At 39.8% G+C, this 16,679-nt stretch overlaps 2 protein-coding genes across 2 annotated transcripts in view; one reads left to right on the forward strand and one right to left on the reverse strand.

Annotated features, from left to right (window-relative positions):
* Positions 1–13,433, reverse strand: part of pelo (pelota mRNA surveillance and ribosome rescue factor) — a 29,935-nt gene extending 16,502 nt beyond the window's left edge. The window contains exons 1-4 of the mRNA XM_052102791.1: positions 13,241–13,433; positions 10,237–10,329; positions 9,973–10,123; positions 3,793–3,883 (exon numbers count right to left, since the gene is read on the reverse strand). Coding sequence (XP_051958751.1) covers positions 3,793–3,883; positions 9,973–10,123; positions 10,237–10,329; positions 13,241–13,281 — 376 coding nt within the window. The 5' untranslated portion in view covers positions 13,282–13,433. The remainder of the gene's footprint in view (positions 1–3,792; positions 3,884–9,972; positions 10,124–10,236; positions 10,330–13,240) is intronic.
* A 678-nt stretch (positions 13,434–14,111) lies between these two features.
* Positions 14,112–15,685, forward strand: ppp1cab (protein phosphatase 1, catalytic subunit, alpha isozyme b). The gene is made up of 3 exons (XM_052102794.1): positions 14,112–14,653; positions 15,166–15,297; positions 15,414–15,685. Exons 1-3 carry the CDS (start codon positions 14,599–14,601, stop codon positions 15,668–15,670), a joined length of 444 nt encoding a protein of 147 aa, XP_051958754.1. The 5' UTR covers positions 14,112–14,598; the 3' UTR covers positions 15,671–15,685.
* The last annotated feature ends 994 nt before the right edge of the window (positions 15,686–16,679 follow it).

Here is a 16,679-nt window from a genome sequence, read left to right on the forward strand (position 1 = left end):
AAATTAACTGCAAAATTTTGAAAATTCCATTCAAATATAAAACAGAAGAATCAAAGAAAACATTTTGCAATTTCAAACTTTCTATAGTAAAAAATTATTTAGCAAATGTGTGTGTGTATTTGTGTGAGGGAATGTATCAGATTGTTGTCATCAACTGGAAAAACAGATGACTTGTATTGCTAATGACCAAAAGATGGCTGTAGAGCTCCACTTACTGATGGCCTGGTTCTGTGTGTGCGTCACCCCTTCCTTTCGGAGTATGTGTGTGTTTAGCATTATGACTGAATATTTTAAAATTTTTTGCAAATGTAAAAAAAACGTCTCTGTGTTATTGTCTCATCAGTTCATTCGTGTGTGTGTGTGTGTGTGTGTATGTATTATTTTGCACTGAGGATATTTTAGTCTCACCCTGTAATTTCTGTCTGTTTTTTTCTGCATTGTGTCTGATTTATTGATTGTATTTAACAGATCACGAAAAAATTGCTCTGTATTTTGGTCTTTCCTGTTAATTTTTAATGGTCGGACAATTTTGACCATGTATACCAGGGGTGGGCAACTATTTTGGTAAAGGGGCCACATCGGGCTGCAAGTAGTGCATAGGGGGTCACATTGTATTACTTTTGAGATACAATGTTCTGTATTGATTTGGTTTTTGTATCTTTTAAGCCCAGAAATAGTTGTGTACTCAATTTTCTGAAGTGTATCTGTGACTAGTGAGACTATTCTGCAATTGCCTAAAGTATTTTATTGCTCTACATATGTAGATACTTTTCTATCAGGCGTTAAAAAACTGAATAAAGGCTGAGCTTATAAATTAATTTCACCATCTCTACTTCCCTGTTAATTTATTATTCAATTTAACAATCTCTACATCATTGGTCTGTTTTAATAAAAAAAAAAAATGTTTGTTGCAAAGCGGGTGAGTTTACTTGTTTTTTTCTAAAACATTACCAGTTTACATGCTAAAAATGATGTGGGTCTCGATGGTTTGACTTTCAGCACACAACTGAATAACATAGACTGCATGAATATGATAAATGATTACTGCAAGAGTTACATTAACATACAGGTGTGAAGGGACTTCAACCTTTCTAAATTGGACAAATAAAAAAATACATTTACATATTCATCTCTGGCTTGCTTTTGTTCGCATGTCAATGATGCCGAGACTTCTATATTTAATTTAATCACTGAGAAGGTTTACCTGGAAAGTAGCACCAAACATCACAAGCAGCCTCAAGAATGGACACAGAGTAGCCGTATAACACTTTTCCTTGAGCAGAATATTGCACTAGAGATCGCCAAGTTTGTTCAAAGGGGAAAGCGAGATAGAAATAGCGCACTCGCGTGCATGGTTGCCAGACTGCACAAAATAAGTATTACATTAGGCAGACTATTTCTAATAGTCTAAGTATAAATCACAAACTGGGGGCGTTTCGTCTCTTATCTGGCAAGCCTGAGCATGTTAAACGCTTGTGGAGACGTGTTAGGTCCCAATGCAAGTTAACCGAAATATCCAATAAAAATAAAAACGCTTTTACGATAAATGAGCCGAGGACCACTTTAAACCATTTGGAGGGCTTGATCCGGCCCGCGGGCCATATGTTGCCCATGTCTGGTGTATACCAAATGTGTCTTGTTGTTTTTTGTTTTTTTTTACAACTGCTTAGACTTATCAAATCAAACCCAATTAATTTTTCTGTATGCTCTGATGGAAAATGGTGGAAAGTCCAATATAAAGTTCTCAGATAAAAGAAACCAATTTTATTTAATAGAAAATTTAAGTTCAACCCCCCAAAAAATATTGTCAATCAATTACAACTTCAGTTGGTTTTGGGTGAGAACACACCAAAAAAGAACAATTTTTCACTGTATATCTTGACATCAGTCTGCTTAACAATCATGATTTCAATCAATTCTGTTTCAATCAATCCATACTGCTTGACTCATGTGCAAAGCGTTAGATGTTACAGACATCGATTAACCCAGTGTTTCTCAACTAGTGGGTCGCAGATAGTTGGGAAAGAACATGCCATGATTCTCCCACTGAAACATTTTCTGTGGCCACCAAAATTTAATTTAGGAGTGCCAAGGCAAATTTAATGATAATCTTGCATTCAGTGCTTTATGTGACATAAAGACTTCTCATCTGCAATATGATATTATCGCGCTTAAAGCTTGGTTTTTGAAGCGGGTGTAACGGAACCACTCGTGCAAATGATCTGCTCAATTATGCACACGTATGAACCAGACTTCCCTCGATATTGTGGTGCACTGACGTGACCCATTGAATTCTAGTGAGAATGTTCTAGTTTAAAGCACTATGGAGGAAGTCAAGTCAAGCCTCTCAAACAGTAGACACCCCAGACATGCTAAACAAGCAAAAAGCAAAACACTGTGCTGTGGCAAAATAACGTTTTTTTTTTATTTTTATTACCCATCATCACTTTTCCAAAACTGTTTCACAATTTTACAGTAGTAACAGTAACTGAAATTTTGATGAAAATGTTGTCTCATATTAAATAATCTATTAGATACAATCTATTAGACCTGATTTTTATTTCGACAGTAGCAGTTGGAGTTACATTTTCAAAATGCATTTTGGCAACTATTTTTCATAAATCCTATAATTTGTTAAAGTTATTATTATTAGTATTTGAAAGACTAGCAATATTGACCTAATCACAGTAGTGAGGAGCCATCCATGGTCTTACTATTGCTTAATATGGCATTAAGATTTATGGACAAATTAAGGACAGTGTTCCTCCTGTGCAATGTACGTTCTCCTTGAAATCAAGAACAAAAATAATGTCACAGCCCCTATACTTGAAAACCATTAAAAAAAAAACTATGCAAGATAAAATGCGACCCAAGATCCATTAAAAACAGGTCATGTTTTTTACTTTGGTGGGTCGCCACTTGATGTCTAATGTCAAATCTGGGTCCTGAAGCTAAACCAGTTGAGAACCACTGGATTAAACCACTGGAGTCTGATGGATTAGGTTTATGCTGACTTTCTCCTGATTTTGGAAATTCAAAGTTCTGGCCACCATTCACTTGCACACAACGGTGGACTTTCAACTTTAAACAAGTCCAAAATACACTGGGGAATTATTTTGAAATGACAAAGACTTGTCTAACTTACAATGCTCTATATGCAAGTATTCACCAAATTACAGTCTTCATATTCACCAGACGAAAAGTTTATATGTATACATTTCACCAGATGAGGTTTATTGATGAGGAATACAAAAATTTGGGGGAAAAAAGTATTATCGGTATAGATTTTTGCCAATAACCGATAATCCAAAAAGCAACTATCGATACTGATTAATCAGTAAAACCAATATATCGGTCTACCTCTAATAGGATTGCCATGGAGAACGCTGTCAAGATATACAGTGAAAAAGGAGTTATTTTTTGGTGTGTTCTCACCCAAAACCAACTGGATCGCTTCAGACGGAATTGATTAAACCACTGAAGTCATATGGATTACTTTTTATGTTACCTTCATAGTTCTGGCCACCATTCACTTGCATTGTATGGACCTAAAGAGCTGAGATATTCTTCTAAAAATCTTAATTTGTGTTCTGCAGATGAAAGAAAATCTAACACATCTGGGTTGGCATGAGTAAATGACGAGAGAATTTTTATTTTTGGGTGAACTCTCCCTTTAAAAGCAAACAATCATGAAAAACACTGTATTCTAGGTCTCATTAAACATCAAGTGAAAGTATTTTAGGCAGACAACAGCAACTCTGGTAAGAAGCTAAAAACAAAAGAGTATATTACCAATTCTGTCCAGCACCACACTGTCCCAGCATTTTTTGGCAAGTGTGAACTTCCTGTTTACCTCCAGTTCAATGGTGTGATAGGCGCCCATCTGCAGAAGAAACATAATAAATGACTTGTGGTTTAGAGCGTGTAGACAAAATGTCTTGATGAACATTTGAATCCATCTGATTAATGTTTTCTAGCATTCAGATATAGATGCCTTATTTATGGGAGTGAAGGTGTGTAACACAATTCTGGGAGGTAATAGTAGACAAATTAATCACAGACTTATTTATTCACATGGTTGTTGAGGTTAAGTCACGTGACTTTTTTTAAAATGCACATTTATATAATACATCAATTTTATAAGACAATATTCTGTGGGGGCCTGGGTAGCTGGGTAGACTACCACCCCTGGAGTCATGAGCTTGAATCCAGGGGTTTTTGAATGACTCCAGCCAGGTCGCAACCAAATTGGACTGGCATTCCAAATTGGGGAGAAGAAAAATAATATTTTGGAGTGCCAGTAACTCAAGAAGTATTAAATATATCTTAATATTCTTTTAGTTTCTGGTTCAGAACAAACTTTTCTTTTGGTATCTTAATTTTTAAGGCCCTATATGGTTCAGTCCCAGAGATATGGGGCTTTCAATGTGGCTCCATGAGTAAATTGTACACATTTTCATTGGTCAAAAACCAAGTCAAGTCAAGTCAAGTGGTTTTTATTGTCGTTTCAACCATATACAGTTAGTACAGTACACAGCAAAACGAGACAACGTTCCTCCAGGACCATGGTGCTACATAAAAACAACAAAGGACCAACACAGGACCACATGAGACAACACAACGAAATAAAATACCTATATAAACTACCTATATAAAGTGCACGTGCAAACATGTGCAAAAAGTACGGGACAGTACAACAAATTACTGACAATGAACAGGACAATAGACAGTGCAGCGCCGACCAGTACTCAGTAGTGCAAAAAGATGACAGTTTCTAAAAATGTAAACATAACATACTATGAGATAATGTTCTATGCACATAGCAGTTATTGAGGTAGCAGACAGTTATAAAGTGACAGTTATTAAAGTGCAACTCAGGACACGTGTGTGTCAAACCAGTCTCTGAGTATTGAGAAGTCTGATGGCTTGGGGAAGAAGCTGTTACACAGTCTGGCCGTGAGGGCCCGAATGCTTCGGTACCTCTTGCCAGACGGGAGGAGGGTAAAGAGTTTGTGTGAGGGGTGTGTGGGGTCAGTCCACAATGCTGGTTGCTTTGCGGATACAGTGTTTTTTGTAAATGTCTTTGATGGAGGGAAGAGAGACCCCAATGATCTTCTCAGCTGTCCTCACTATCCTCTGCAGGGCTTTGCGGTCCGAAGCGGTGCAAGTCCCAAACCAGGCAGTGATGCAGCTGCTCAGGATGCTCTCAATAGTCCCTCTATAGAATGTAGTGAGGATGGGGGTTGGGAGATGTGCTTTCCTCAGCCTTCGAAGAAAGTAGAGACGCTGCTGGGCTTTCTTGGTGATAGAGCTGGTGTTGAGGGACCAGGTGAGGTTCTCCGCCAGGTGAACACCAAGAAATTTGGTGCTCTTGACGATCTCCACAGAGGAGCCGTCGATGTTCAGCGGAGTGTGTTCACCTTGTGCTCTCCTAAAGTCAACAACCATCTCTTTTGTTTTGTCGACATTCAGGGACAGGTTGTTGGCTCTACACCAGTTCGTCAGCCGCTGCACCTCCTCTCTGTATGCTGACTCGTTGTTCTTGCTGATGAGACCCACCACGGTCGTGTCATCGGCGAACTTGATGATGTGATTCGAGCTGTGCATTGCTGCACAGTCGTGAGTCAGCAGAGTGAACAGCAGTGGACTGAGCACACAGCCCTGGGGGCCCCAGTGCTCAGTGTGGTGGTGGTGGAGATGCTGTTCCCGATCCGGACTGACTGAGGTCTCCCAGTCAGGAAGTCCAGGATCCAGTTGCAGAGGGAGGTGTCCAGGCCCAGCAGGTTCAGCTTTCCAATCAGGTGCTGGGGAATGATTGTGTTGAATGCTGAGCTGAAATCTATGAACAGCATTCGAACGTATGAGTCCTTATTGTCTAGGTGGGTGAGGGCCAGATGGAGGGTTGTGGTGATGGCATCGTCCGTTGAACGGTTTGAACGATACGCAAACTGCAGTGGGTCTAGTGAGGGGGCAGCTGGGTCTTAATCTGCCTCATGACGAGCCTCTCGAAGCACTTCATGATGATGGGTGTAAGTGCGACGGGACGGTAGTCGTTGAGGCAGGACACTGAAGACTTCTTTGGCATGGGGATGATGGTGGTGGCCTTGAAGCACGTTGGAACAACGGCGCTGCTCAGAGAGATGTTGAAGATGTCGGTAAGAACATCTGCTAGCTGGTCTGCACATCCTCTGAGCACTCTGCCAGGAATGTTGTCTGGTCCAGCAGCCTTCCGTGGGTTGACTCTACGTAGAGTTTTCCTCACATCTGCCGTGGTAAGACAGAGCACCTGGTCGTTGGGAGGAGGGGTGGACTTCCTCGCCATCACGTCGTTCTGCACTTCAAACCGAGCGTAGAAGTCGTTCAGCGCATCTGGAAGGGAGGCATCTTTGTCACAGGCAACTGATGTTGCCCTGTAGTTGGTGATGGCCTGGATGCCCTGCCACATGCGCCGCGTGTCACCGCTGTCCTGGAAGTGACTGTGGATTCTCTGGGCGTGTGCGCGCTTTGCCTCTCTGATTGCCCGTGACAGTTTGGCCCTAGCTGTTCTTAGGGCTGCCTTATCGCCTGCTCTGAAGGCGGAGTCTCGGGACCTCAGCAGCGTGCGCACCTCCGCAGTCATCCACGGCTTCTGGTTGGAGCGTGTGGTGATGGTCTTGGAGAAAGTGACATCATCAATGCACTTGCTGATGTAGCTGGTCACTGATGCTGTGTATTCCTCCAAGTTGGTAGAATCGCCATATGTTGCAGCCTCCCTGAACATGTGCCAGTCAGTACACTCAAAACAGTCCAGAAGAGCAGACCCAAATGTGGGTCATTATGAATACAGCTCATACTTTTTTTGTCTTTTAAAGAGGAATGTCTGAAGTACAAATAATTTTGAAACTAGAACCGTATCTTGTTTCCCTTTCTCAAAACAATTGCATAGAACACACCAATTTATAACAATGCCTGAGTTCCAAAAATACACAGATATAGTCAAGTTGAATAAATAAAGGGACATTTCTTGTTCTTCAGACATTCCTCATTAAATACAATAAGTTTCAGTTTCATACAAAGTGACCCACATTTGGTTTTCGACCTCTGAAAATGTGTACAATTCAATAATTTACTCATGGAGCCACATTGAAAGCCCCATATCTCTGGGAATTAACCATACAGAGCCTTCTAAATGAAGATACCCAAAGAAAAGTGTGTTCTGAAACATAATCTAAAAGGATATTAAGATATCTTAAAAACTTCTTGAGTTACAAGCACGCCAACTTTGGAAAAGAACACAAAATGTGCTTTTTCCCATTTTTGGGCATGTAATGCAACAAGGATTGCTGAAGTCAACTGATTTTAGTAACAGACCTACCAATCTTTGAGTAAAAATTAAATAATGATTCCAACTTTCTAATGTTATTTTTTTTTATGTTATCTGTGGTGAAAATGTTAGGTTAAAATTGCCATTTTAACCCCCTCTCTACAAAACAGTGGATTACTCAGTAAATATTCATCCATGTAATTTAATATTTTTCATCATTCATGTATTACTTTCTCCAGAAATGTTTTTTTTTTTTTTTTTTTAAATCAAAATCTCATTTTTAATCTGGGGACCTCTGGTTGAGTTGACACGGAATGACCTAATAATGTTTTTAAAATTGTAACATTTATCCTGGTGCTAAGTCTTGCCCTGTAGACTACAGCAATGCACTTGTAATGGAAAACACAATTTCGCTCCTTTTTACTAACTGAGGGATGAGTTGAAATTATTCGACAACATGCCACAAATGATGCACAAACTTAACATTAGGAACATTCTTTTGGTAATTAAAGTCTTAAATTATGTCATTTTTAACCCCCAGAGACCCAGCATAACAGAATTGCAACATTTCATTACAGCAATTAAACAACACCTAATTTTTTAGGCTGGTCCAAAGTGTGGGTGTGAAATGAGTAGGGTTTTGCCTGGGGCTAGCAACCCTCTCTTGTAAAACCTGCTAGCTACAGAAACGCCAAAAAGACCAAACAACATCTCAGCCTTGGGAGGAGAGGGACCTCCTGAATGGAGATTTATGACAGAGGTCTCTGGAAGCCACAAAATAACCTACATTGCACTTATTATAGGGACAATCCCCCTGGAGCAACCTGGAGTTAAGTGCCTTGCTCGAAGACCGTGGTCGATACATCCTACTCTCGAACAAGACTATCACCATCATCCTCGTTGGTAGCCTATACCCCAAGAGGGGTGGCAGGCATATGAAAGTATTTTTTATTAAAAATTGTAAAAAAAAAAAGTGTGTGTGTGTGTGTGTGTGTATATATATATATATATATATATATACACACACACACACACATTCACCTAAAGGATTATTAGGAACACCTGTTCAATTTCTCATTAATGCAATTATCTAATCAACCAATCACATGGCAGTTGCTTCAATGCATTTAGGGGTGTGGTCCTGGTCAAGACAATCTCCTGAACTCCAAACTGAATGTCAGAATGGGAAAGAAAGGTGATTTAAGCAATTTTGAGCGTTGCATGTTTGTTGGTGCCAGACGGGCCGGTCTGAGTATTTCACAATCTGCTCAGTTACTGGGATTTTCACGCACAACCATTTCTAGGGTTTACAAAGAATGGTGTGAAAAGGGAAAAACATCCAGTATGCGGCAGTCCTGTGGGCGAAAATGCTTTGTTGATGCTAGAGGTCAGAGGAGAATGGGCCGACTGATTCAAGCTGATAGAAGAGCAACTTTGCCTGAAATAACCACTCGTTACAACCGAGGTATGCAGCAAAGCATTTGTGAAGCCACAACACGCACAACCTTGAGGCGGATGGGCTACAACAGCAGAAGACCCCACCGGGTACCACTCATCTCCACTACAAATAGGAAAAAGAGGCTACAATTTGCAAGAGCTCACCAAAATTGGACAGTTGAAGACTGGAAAAATGTTGCCTTTCTGATGAGTCTCGATGTCTGTTGAGACATTCAGATGGTAGAGTCAGAATTTGGCGTAAACAGAATGAGAACATGGATCCATCATGCCTTGTTACCACTGTGCAGGCTGGTGGTGGTGGTGCAATGTGTGGGGGATGTTTTCTTGGCACACTTTAGGCCCCTTAGTGCCAATTGGGCATCGTTTAAATGCCACGGCCTACCTGAGCATTGTTTCTGACCATGTCCATCCCTTTATGGCCACCATGTACCCATCCTCTGATGGCTACTTCCAGCAGGATAATGCACCATGTCACAAAGCTTGAATCATTTCAAATTGGTTTCTTGAACATGACAATGAGTTCACTGTACTAAAATGGCCCCCACAGTCACCAGATCTCAACCCAATAGAGCATCTTTGGGATGTGGTGGAACAGGAGCTTCGTGCCCTGGATGTGCATCCCACAAATCTCCATCAACTGCAAGATGCTATCCTATCAATATGGGCCAACATTTCTAAAGAATGCTTTCAGCACCTTGTTGAATCAATACCACGTAGAATTAAGGCAGTTCTGAAGGCGAAAGGGGGTCAAACACAGTATTAGTATGTGTTCCTAATAATCCTTTAGGTGAGTGTATATATATATATATAAATAAATACATAAAAATACATATTACAGTAGCTGACACTCTGAACTATATCAAGTTCTGATCAGTTCAATATCAGTTTTGGTTGGAGAAAACTTGTATATTGAATGTCACAGCTTGCTACAGTCAAACAATAGTCACCTCAAAACAAAATGTGCTTAAAAATCAAGATTTTCCCCTAGACTGCCATTGTTTTCTGAAATCACATAAATTCACCCCGAAACAAAATATCCTTAAAAATCAAGACTTTTATAATGAGTGGCTCCCTACAAAAACAATTTAAAAAAAAAAATTACAAAAATATATCATTCAACTCTATGCTTCAGACTCTGAGGCTTTAAGCAAATTTCCAGAAATGATGTTGCTTGTAAAATGAAGTAGACCCATGCCATTGAGACTTCTGACCTTCACATACTGGTTCTCCTGGATGTTGGTTCCCTTCACTCTCAGCTGACAGGCCTGAGAATCAAAGTCGATGGTCTCCACACATACAGTGAGTGTGGTGCGTACTCGAGAACTGCCCACACTGCCTGTGGACGACTCCGTCTGCACCTTCCTGTGTGTGACATCAGTTCATTCTCATTACTGTGTGAGTAGATGAGCTAAATACTGTGAATCTGCTGATTTAGGTTTGTGTGGTAAAAATGTCAATCAATGTATGTGTCTAACCTGATGGTGGAGGCTCGGAGACTGTCTCCCACCTGAAGCAGGTTGTAGGTATGCCACATGTCCTCTGCCTCCTCAGGTATGAGCGTCACCTGACTGGAAGACAAAACAAGCTATTTAACATTTGGGACACTTGGAGCCAATGTAACAAGAAACTTAATAGGTAATTTACATCTAGAAGTCGAAAAATGATAGTAGCAAAAGCATGTTTAATTGTAAGGGTCAGAGAGATGGTACAAAATAGTTACGAAAAACTAAATTAAGACCTTTTTGTGTAAGAAACCTTAACTAACATTATATGTATAGAACATGATCCCTTAAAAGCATACAGAAGTCATTTGAATCATATAAATTAGATGAGTGAGATAGACATACAGTGGCAAGAAAATGTGAACACTTTGAAATCAGCTGGTTTTCTGCATTAATTGATCTTAAAATGTGATCTCATCTTCATTTAAGTCACAAATATAGACAAACACAATGTACTTAAACTAACACACAAACAATTATAATCTTTCATATCTTTATTGAACACATCCCATTAAACATTCCCAGTGCTGTGGAAAAAGTAAGTGAACCCTTGTATTTAATGGTCGATCCTCCTTTGGCAGCAATAACCTCAACCAAGCATTTCTAGTAGGCGTAGATTAGACCTGCACAACGTTCACACCAGACATCTTAGGATGTCTGGTGTGAACGGCTCTCTTGAGGTCATTCCACAGCATCTCTATTGGGTTAAAGTCTGGGCTCTGACTGCGCCACTCCAAAAGGTGGACTTTCTTTTTTTAAAGTCATCCTGTAGTGGATTTACTTAAGTGTTTAGGGTCATTGACCAGCTGCATCAACCAACTTCTACTGAAGAACAAGCAGCAAAGCAGCCACAAATCATGATGCTCCCTCCACCGTACTTCCTCGTTGGGATGATGTGCCCTTTTTACGTTGTGTGTTCTTCCCAAACAATTCAACCATAGTTTCATCATTCCACAAAACATTTTCCCAGTAGCATTGTGGAGTGTCAAGGTGATCTTTGGCAAACTTCCTAGAACTGCAAAGATTGAAGGTTAAAAGTCAGCATCACCAAGACAGTGAGCTGCTTTTTCCACCTTGCCAATCGCCTTGCTAACATAACAAACAACGTCAAGTGCTAAGACAAAACTATCCCATTTGAGAAAAGCCAGAAATATCTAGGATGTTCTTGACCACTCATTGACCTTCAAACAGCACTAAAATCCAAGCAAGACACAACCTCCTGTGAAGACTAGCTGGCATTAGCTGGGGTGCGAATTTCACAGCATTACGCACCTCTGTGCTTTCTCTAACCTTCTAGGTAGCTGAGAACAGCTCTCCTGCCTGGCACAACAGCAGAAACACAAAGGTAGACACAGCCCTGAACAACAACGCACGCATTATCACCGGGTGCATTGGATCTATGCCCACTGAGCTGCTAACGATACTCAGTGACATCTCTCCACCAAATCTTTGCAGAGAAGCAAGTTGCATCAACCTTGCACTGAAAGCCTTGGATGACCCCAACCACCTGCTGCACGATGCCTTCTAACACAATGAGGCGCCTAATGAAAGAAGCAAATAATGACAATGGCACCAATTGGACTAACAAAAAGTTTATCGATAAAGTATCAAACAAACCCGCTGGAAATGACCTACCCAGACAAGCCTAGGTCAAGCTGAACCGACTAAGAACTTGACAAGGCCGTTTCCGGGACACCCCATACAAGTGGTGTCTCACGGATGACCCAATCTGCGAATGCGGCGACGACAAGGAGCAGACGGCCGACCACATTCTATATTCCTGCTCCCGCTTCAGGTGCCCCAACATCTTCACCGATTTGGATGATGTCAGCCATGACTGGCTGAGGCACCTGACTGTGACAATATAACTGTGTCTTTCTGCATGTTAAGCTCATACGAGAAAGAAAAAATAAAAGTCAAAATAGCTCTAACACACACCTCCAATCTCGTTTCATTAATCAGATTCCAGGTTTGCCAACTCCTGCCTTTAATTACCTTTTTGGACATCTTTAGCCTAGAGGCTCTCTTGCTTATTCCACAGCATTGTTAAACTTTAAAGGGATGTGTTCAATAAAGACATTAAAGATTATAATTATTTGTGTGTTCTTAACTTAATCACATTGTGCTTTGTCTATACTTTAATTAAGATGAGATCACATTATATGACCAATTAAAGCAGAAAAACAGGTAATTCCAACTAAGGGATCACATACTTTTTCTTGCCACTGTAACTGGAGACATATATACTACTTTATTAGATACTGCTTAATCAAATGAGAGTAGTAGGCTAATTAAATAGTACATCACTGTAAAGCTGCTTTACACATAACACACTCGTTAGTTTAATAATAGTACCAGCCATTAGATTATGTCCAGATCCATATAGTGAGCATGTTTAGAAAATAACAGTCCCTGTTTCATGATAAAGCCATCATGGCAGAAAGCTCCAACAAACCACTCTGCTGACACTAGCTCTGTGTCCCAAAACCTGACATCTCTATTTAGTCACTGTTAACCATAGAAAAGGGCAGACATAGACAAACATGGCTACCAAAGGAAGAAACGAATTGTGTCAGTGTCCACAGGATCATTAAAGTCTGTTTATCTTTATAGTGTATACTGTTGGTATGGTTTTTGTCATTGCTGGCACCTTTTTGCTATTCATATTTATGATTATATTTTTAGTAAAAGTCAGCGCCACTATGATATTGACATAGTACTATGGTCATACCAGGGATTTAGGACAATTACCACTATGAAACACCAAGGAGTGCCATGTTAAATAATGGTACATGACTATGGTAATCATTCAGTACCACGGTATACACCAAAGTACCGTGGTACTATGATCTGATACAATTTTTCCTATGGTATGGGTCAGCTGACTCGGAACGCACCTATAATGCACTAAAAGTGCCATTTAAGTAGGCAGCTCAATATGTTTTCACACACAGTCCATGTGTTCTCAAACACTCACCCGGCATTATCCTTCTCGATGTCTTTATTAACCAACTTCATGTTCAAACCGGTTCAGCTATTCAAATACAAAATACATATTTCATTTTTTTACTGTCTTAATCCATTTAATCGTCGATTTTGGTGAGTCTCAGCGTTGTCAGTCTTGTCACATTCCCTCACTTTGGAATGAATCACACGGTTCAAGCGGTCTCTGTCTAATTGCGTCATTCTTCTAGGACAAATATCAGAGCCCGTCTTGAGAAAGGGCCTACAAGGTTAACATAGAATAGCATAGCGAAGCGGTCCCATAGACATTCTATGGGCGGTACACTGGCGAGGAGACAAGAGACCGTTCTTTTTCAATGGATGTCTATGGAAGAGATGCTCCCCGACGCTGAATAAACTGCTTTTGTGAGGAAACAGTTCATAACTTAATAAATTAACCCCATTTACGACAATAATGAACATATTTTACACAAAAAAATCTATTTATATCGAACTATTTGAGGAGTTTACTACGATAAAATATTTGTTTTATAAGGGCAGCCAAGAACGATTCTGCGACTATTAGGTGTCAGTTTACGGCTTTCCCCATTCTTTTGTATGGTATCCGCAAACGGTGACTTACTGTCGTAACACGCTAGTTGACCGTTACGCTCTCTCCTACTGTAAAAGCGCGGAGGTTGTTATGACAAAATATAGTAACATCTCTGCAAATATTTTCGCTTACTTCCGTAGTCTGAATGAACGAATAGATTGTATATTTTAAAGATTAAACGTTAGGTTAATTTTGGACTTTCGTGTCTTAATATATTGATTGGTGCCTATCTATTTACCTATCAATGTATTGCTAACTTCAAAATCGGTGTTAATGAAGTGAATAAACAATAAACCTAAGAAAATGTAAGTTTTACACCGGTAACAAGACGAAGATGGTCCAGTGACTTGGATTTACATCTTAGTTTGATTTCATACGAGAAAGGTTTGGTTTAAATGCGTTTATAAACACGATCCTAACCATTGAAAAAAATAGAAAATGAGTGACGCGAAGAATATCCAATCGGCTGTTCGAGTGGGAGATTTCAGGCGCTCGTCATGAGCTGAAAACACCCAATCAGACACGCGCTTCCGTGTATGCCCCGCCCTTTTAGTGTTTCCTACAACGGTTGGCGCTCGCGGTGCGAGTTTACCTCACACAACGAACTACTAAAGGACCATTTGTGGCAATATAACCTTAATATAAACTCAGGAATACTACCAGCAGCGTGAAAGTTTTGTACATAGGAGATTTTTAAAGTAATTGTCGTGTGTTTGTGTTGGGCGGATTCTCGTCTCGTTTCCTGGCTTTAAGCCGGCTAATCTCCAGCAAGCGACAAAATGGCTGAATCGGACAAATTAAACATCGACTCGATCATTCAGCGCCTTTTGGAGGGTAAAAAAAAACCTATACTTTCTCACTAACTATATGGTTTTCTATTAAATAACTTAACTAATAATTATATTAATCAACGGTACTAATAACCTATTATCTTAGATTGTTTTAAATTAATCGGAATTAATTTCCTGAAATCGCTGCATTATCGTACATATCTGATGCAATAGCTGTACATATCATCTTATTGTTTGATAATAAAGCTCATACACTGTTAGAACGCTTTGGAACGCGTCCATGTTCTATTCAGAGATGAAGATTTGACAAAGAAGATCAGTGGAGACACATCACATTCGAACACGTGACCAGATTGAACGCCATCACGAGAAATGCAAGACACGATAATGCATTTATATTAAACACACTTCATCAGAATTAAAAGAGCGTACTAATGGGTTTGGTCTGTAAATGGTCACTTTTTTTGTGTGGATTAAGTTAGGTTGAATAATCCTTATATTTAACCGCTAAGAATAACTTATGTATTCGTATATTTGATTTTGTTCTTTTTTTAGTGAAGGGCTCCAGGCCTGGGAAAAACGTTCAGTTAACGGAGAACGAAATCCGAGGATTGTGTCTGAAATCTCGGGAAATCTTCCTCAGTCAGCCGATACTGCTGGAGCTGGAGGCGCCACTCAAGATCTGCGGTAAAGTTCTGCCAAACCTTACGCGGACTCTTCATTCTGTATTTTAAATGCATGTTTTTTTTAGGCTGATTTCATATGAACTAACTCAAGATGGTCTCTTTTTTTTTTTTCTTCAGGCGATGTTCATGGTCAGTACTACGACTTACTCAGGCTCTTTGAGTATGGAGGATATCCTCCAGAGAGTAACTACCTGTTCCTGGGAGATTATGTAGACCGAGGCAAACAGTCGCTGGAGACCATCTGCCTGCTGCTCGCCTACAAGGTCAAATATCCAGAGAACTTCTTTCTTCTCAGAGGAAACCATGAATGTGCCTCCATCAACCGGATATATGGGTTTTATGATGAATGTGAGTATGTTTGTGTCTTCTTGTAGATACATGCAAGTGGAGTGATCTAAGCTAGGACAGTGTAAAAATATCGATTTTCCAATTAGGGATGGTAAGATTCACAGATTCTCACCGGCATAAAAGTAAACTATGTGATGCATCGATTTAAACACTTTAGGTTTTTTAAGCTAGATGAACATTTTTATGAAACCCATGCAATTTGTAAAATATGTCGTGCCGCTATAAAATATACAGGCAGTACCACTAATTTAACAACACACTCAAAGCGCCGCTTAGGCGTCTGCCTCCCTCGCCTTCGGATTCAGCTGTAGCTACTAGCCGCTGCGGTACCATTATCAGGACGCTGGGTGCGCAAACGATCACACTTTTTTCACTCCCCAACATGATCGCCTTTTTTTATTTGTAAAGATATTCAGCGTTACAGAGAACGAGGGCTTCTAATACCCCCTCCACACCTGCCAAGTTACAGAACATTTCTTCATTGTTTATACCTGAGCATCCTTATTGTTTCATTGATAAATGTGTAACTGGAGACAAAACAGGAAAAGAACGTCTGTTTGTATTTAATCTTTTTTTTTTTTTTTGGAACTGCAAAGACCTGTTTGTGAAAGAGCCATGCATTAAAAGTCAGAAGGCACTTAAGTTAATTTATGATTTGTTGTCTGTCTGAAAAAAAGAAATAAAAGCGAACTATCTGTACCATATTGAATTCCATAGCATCATATTTTTTTCCATAGCATCATATTGCATTGAATCATGTTGTTGAATCAAAATCGGATCGCACTGCATTGTAATAGGGGTAAATCGTATCGGTAGCTGCTTCATATGTATCTTTAATGTATCGTATCATTGACTATGCATCAAGATGCGTATTGCATCAGCCTCAGTTATGGATATGCACATCCCTATTTCCAATGCAGCTCAAACTTAATTTGGATGGTCTCTATATCGTTCTTAAAGGTGCACTCCGTAATATTTTCCTCCTTAAAAGAAGTTTAACTTAAGACATTAATTGTAATTTTGCTATATATGTAG

The sequence above is a fragment of the Xyrauchen texanus genome, chromosome 33 (assembly GCF_025860055.1).
Source record: "Xyrauchen texanus isolate HMW12.3.18 chromosome 33, RBS_HiC_50CHRs, whole genome shotgun sequence".
Taxonomy (NCBI): Eukaryota; Metazoa; Chordata; class Actinopteri; order Cypriniformes; family Catostomidae; genus Xyrauchen; species Xyrauchen texanus.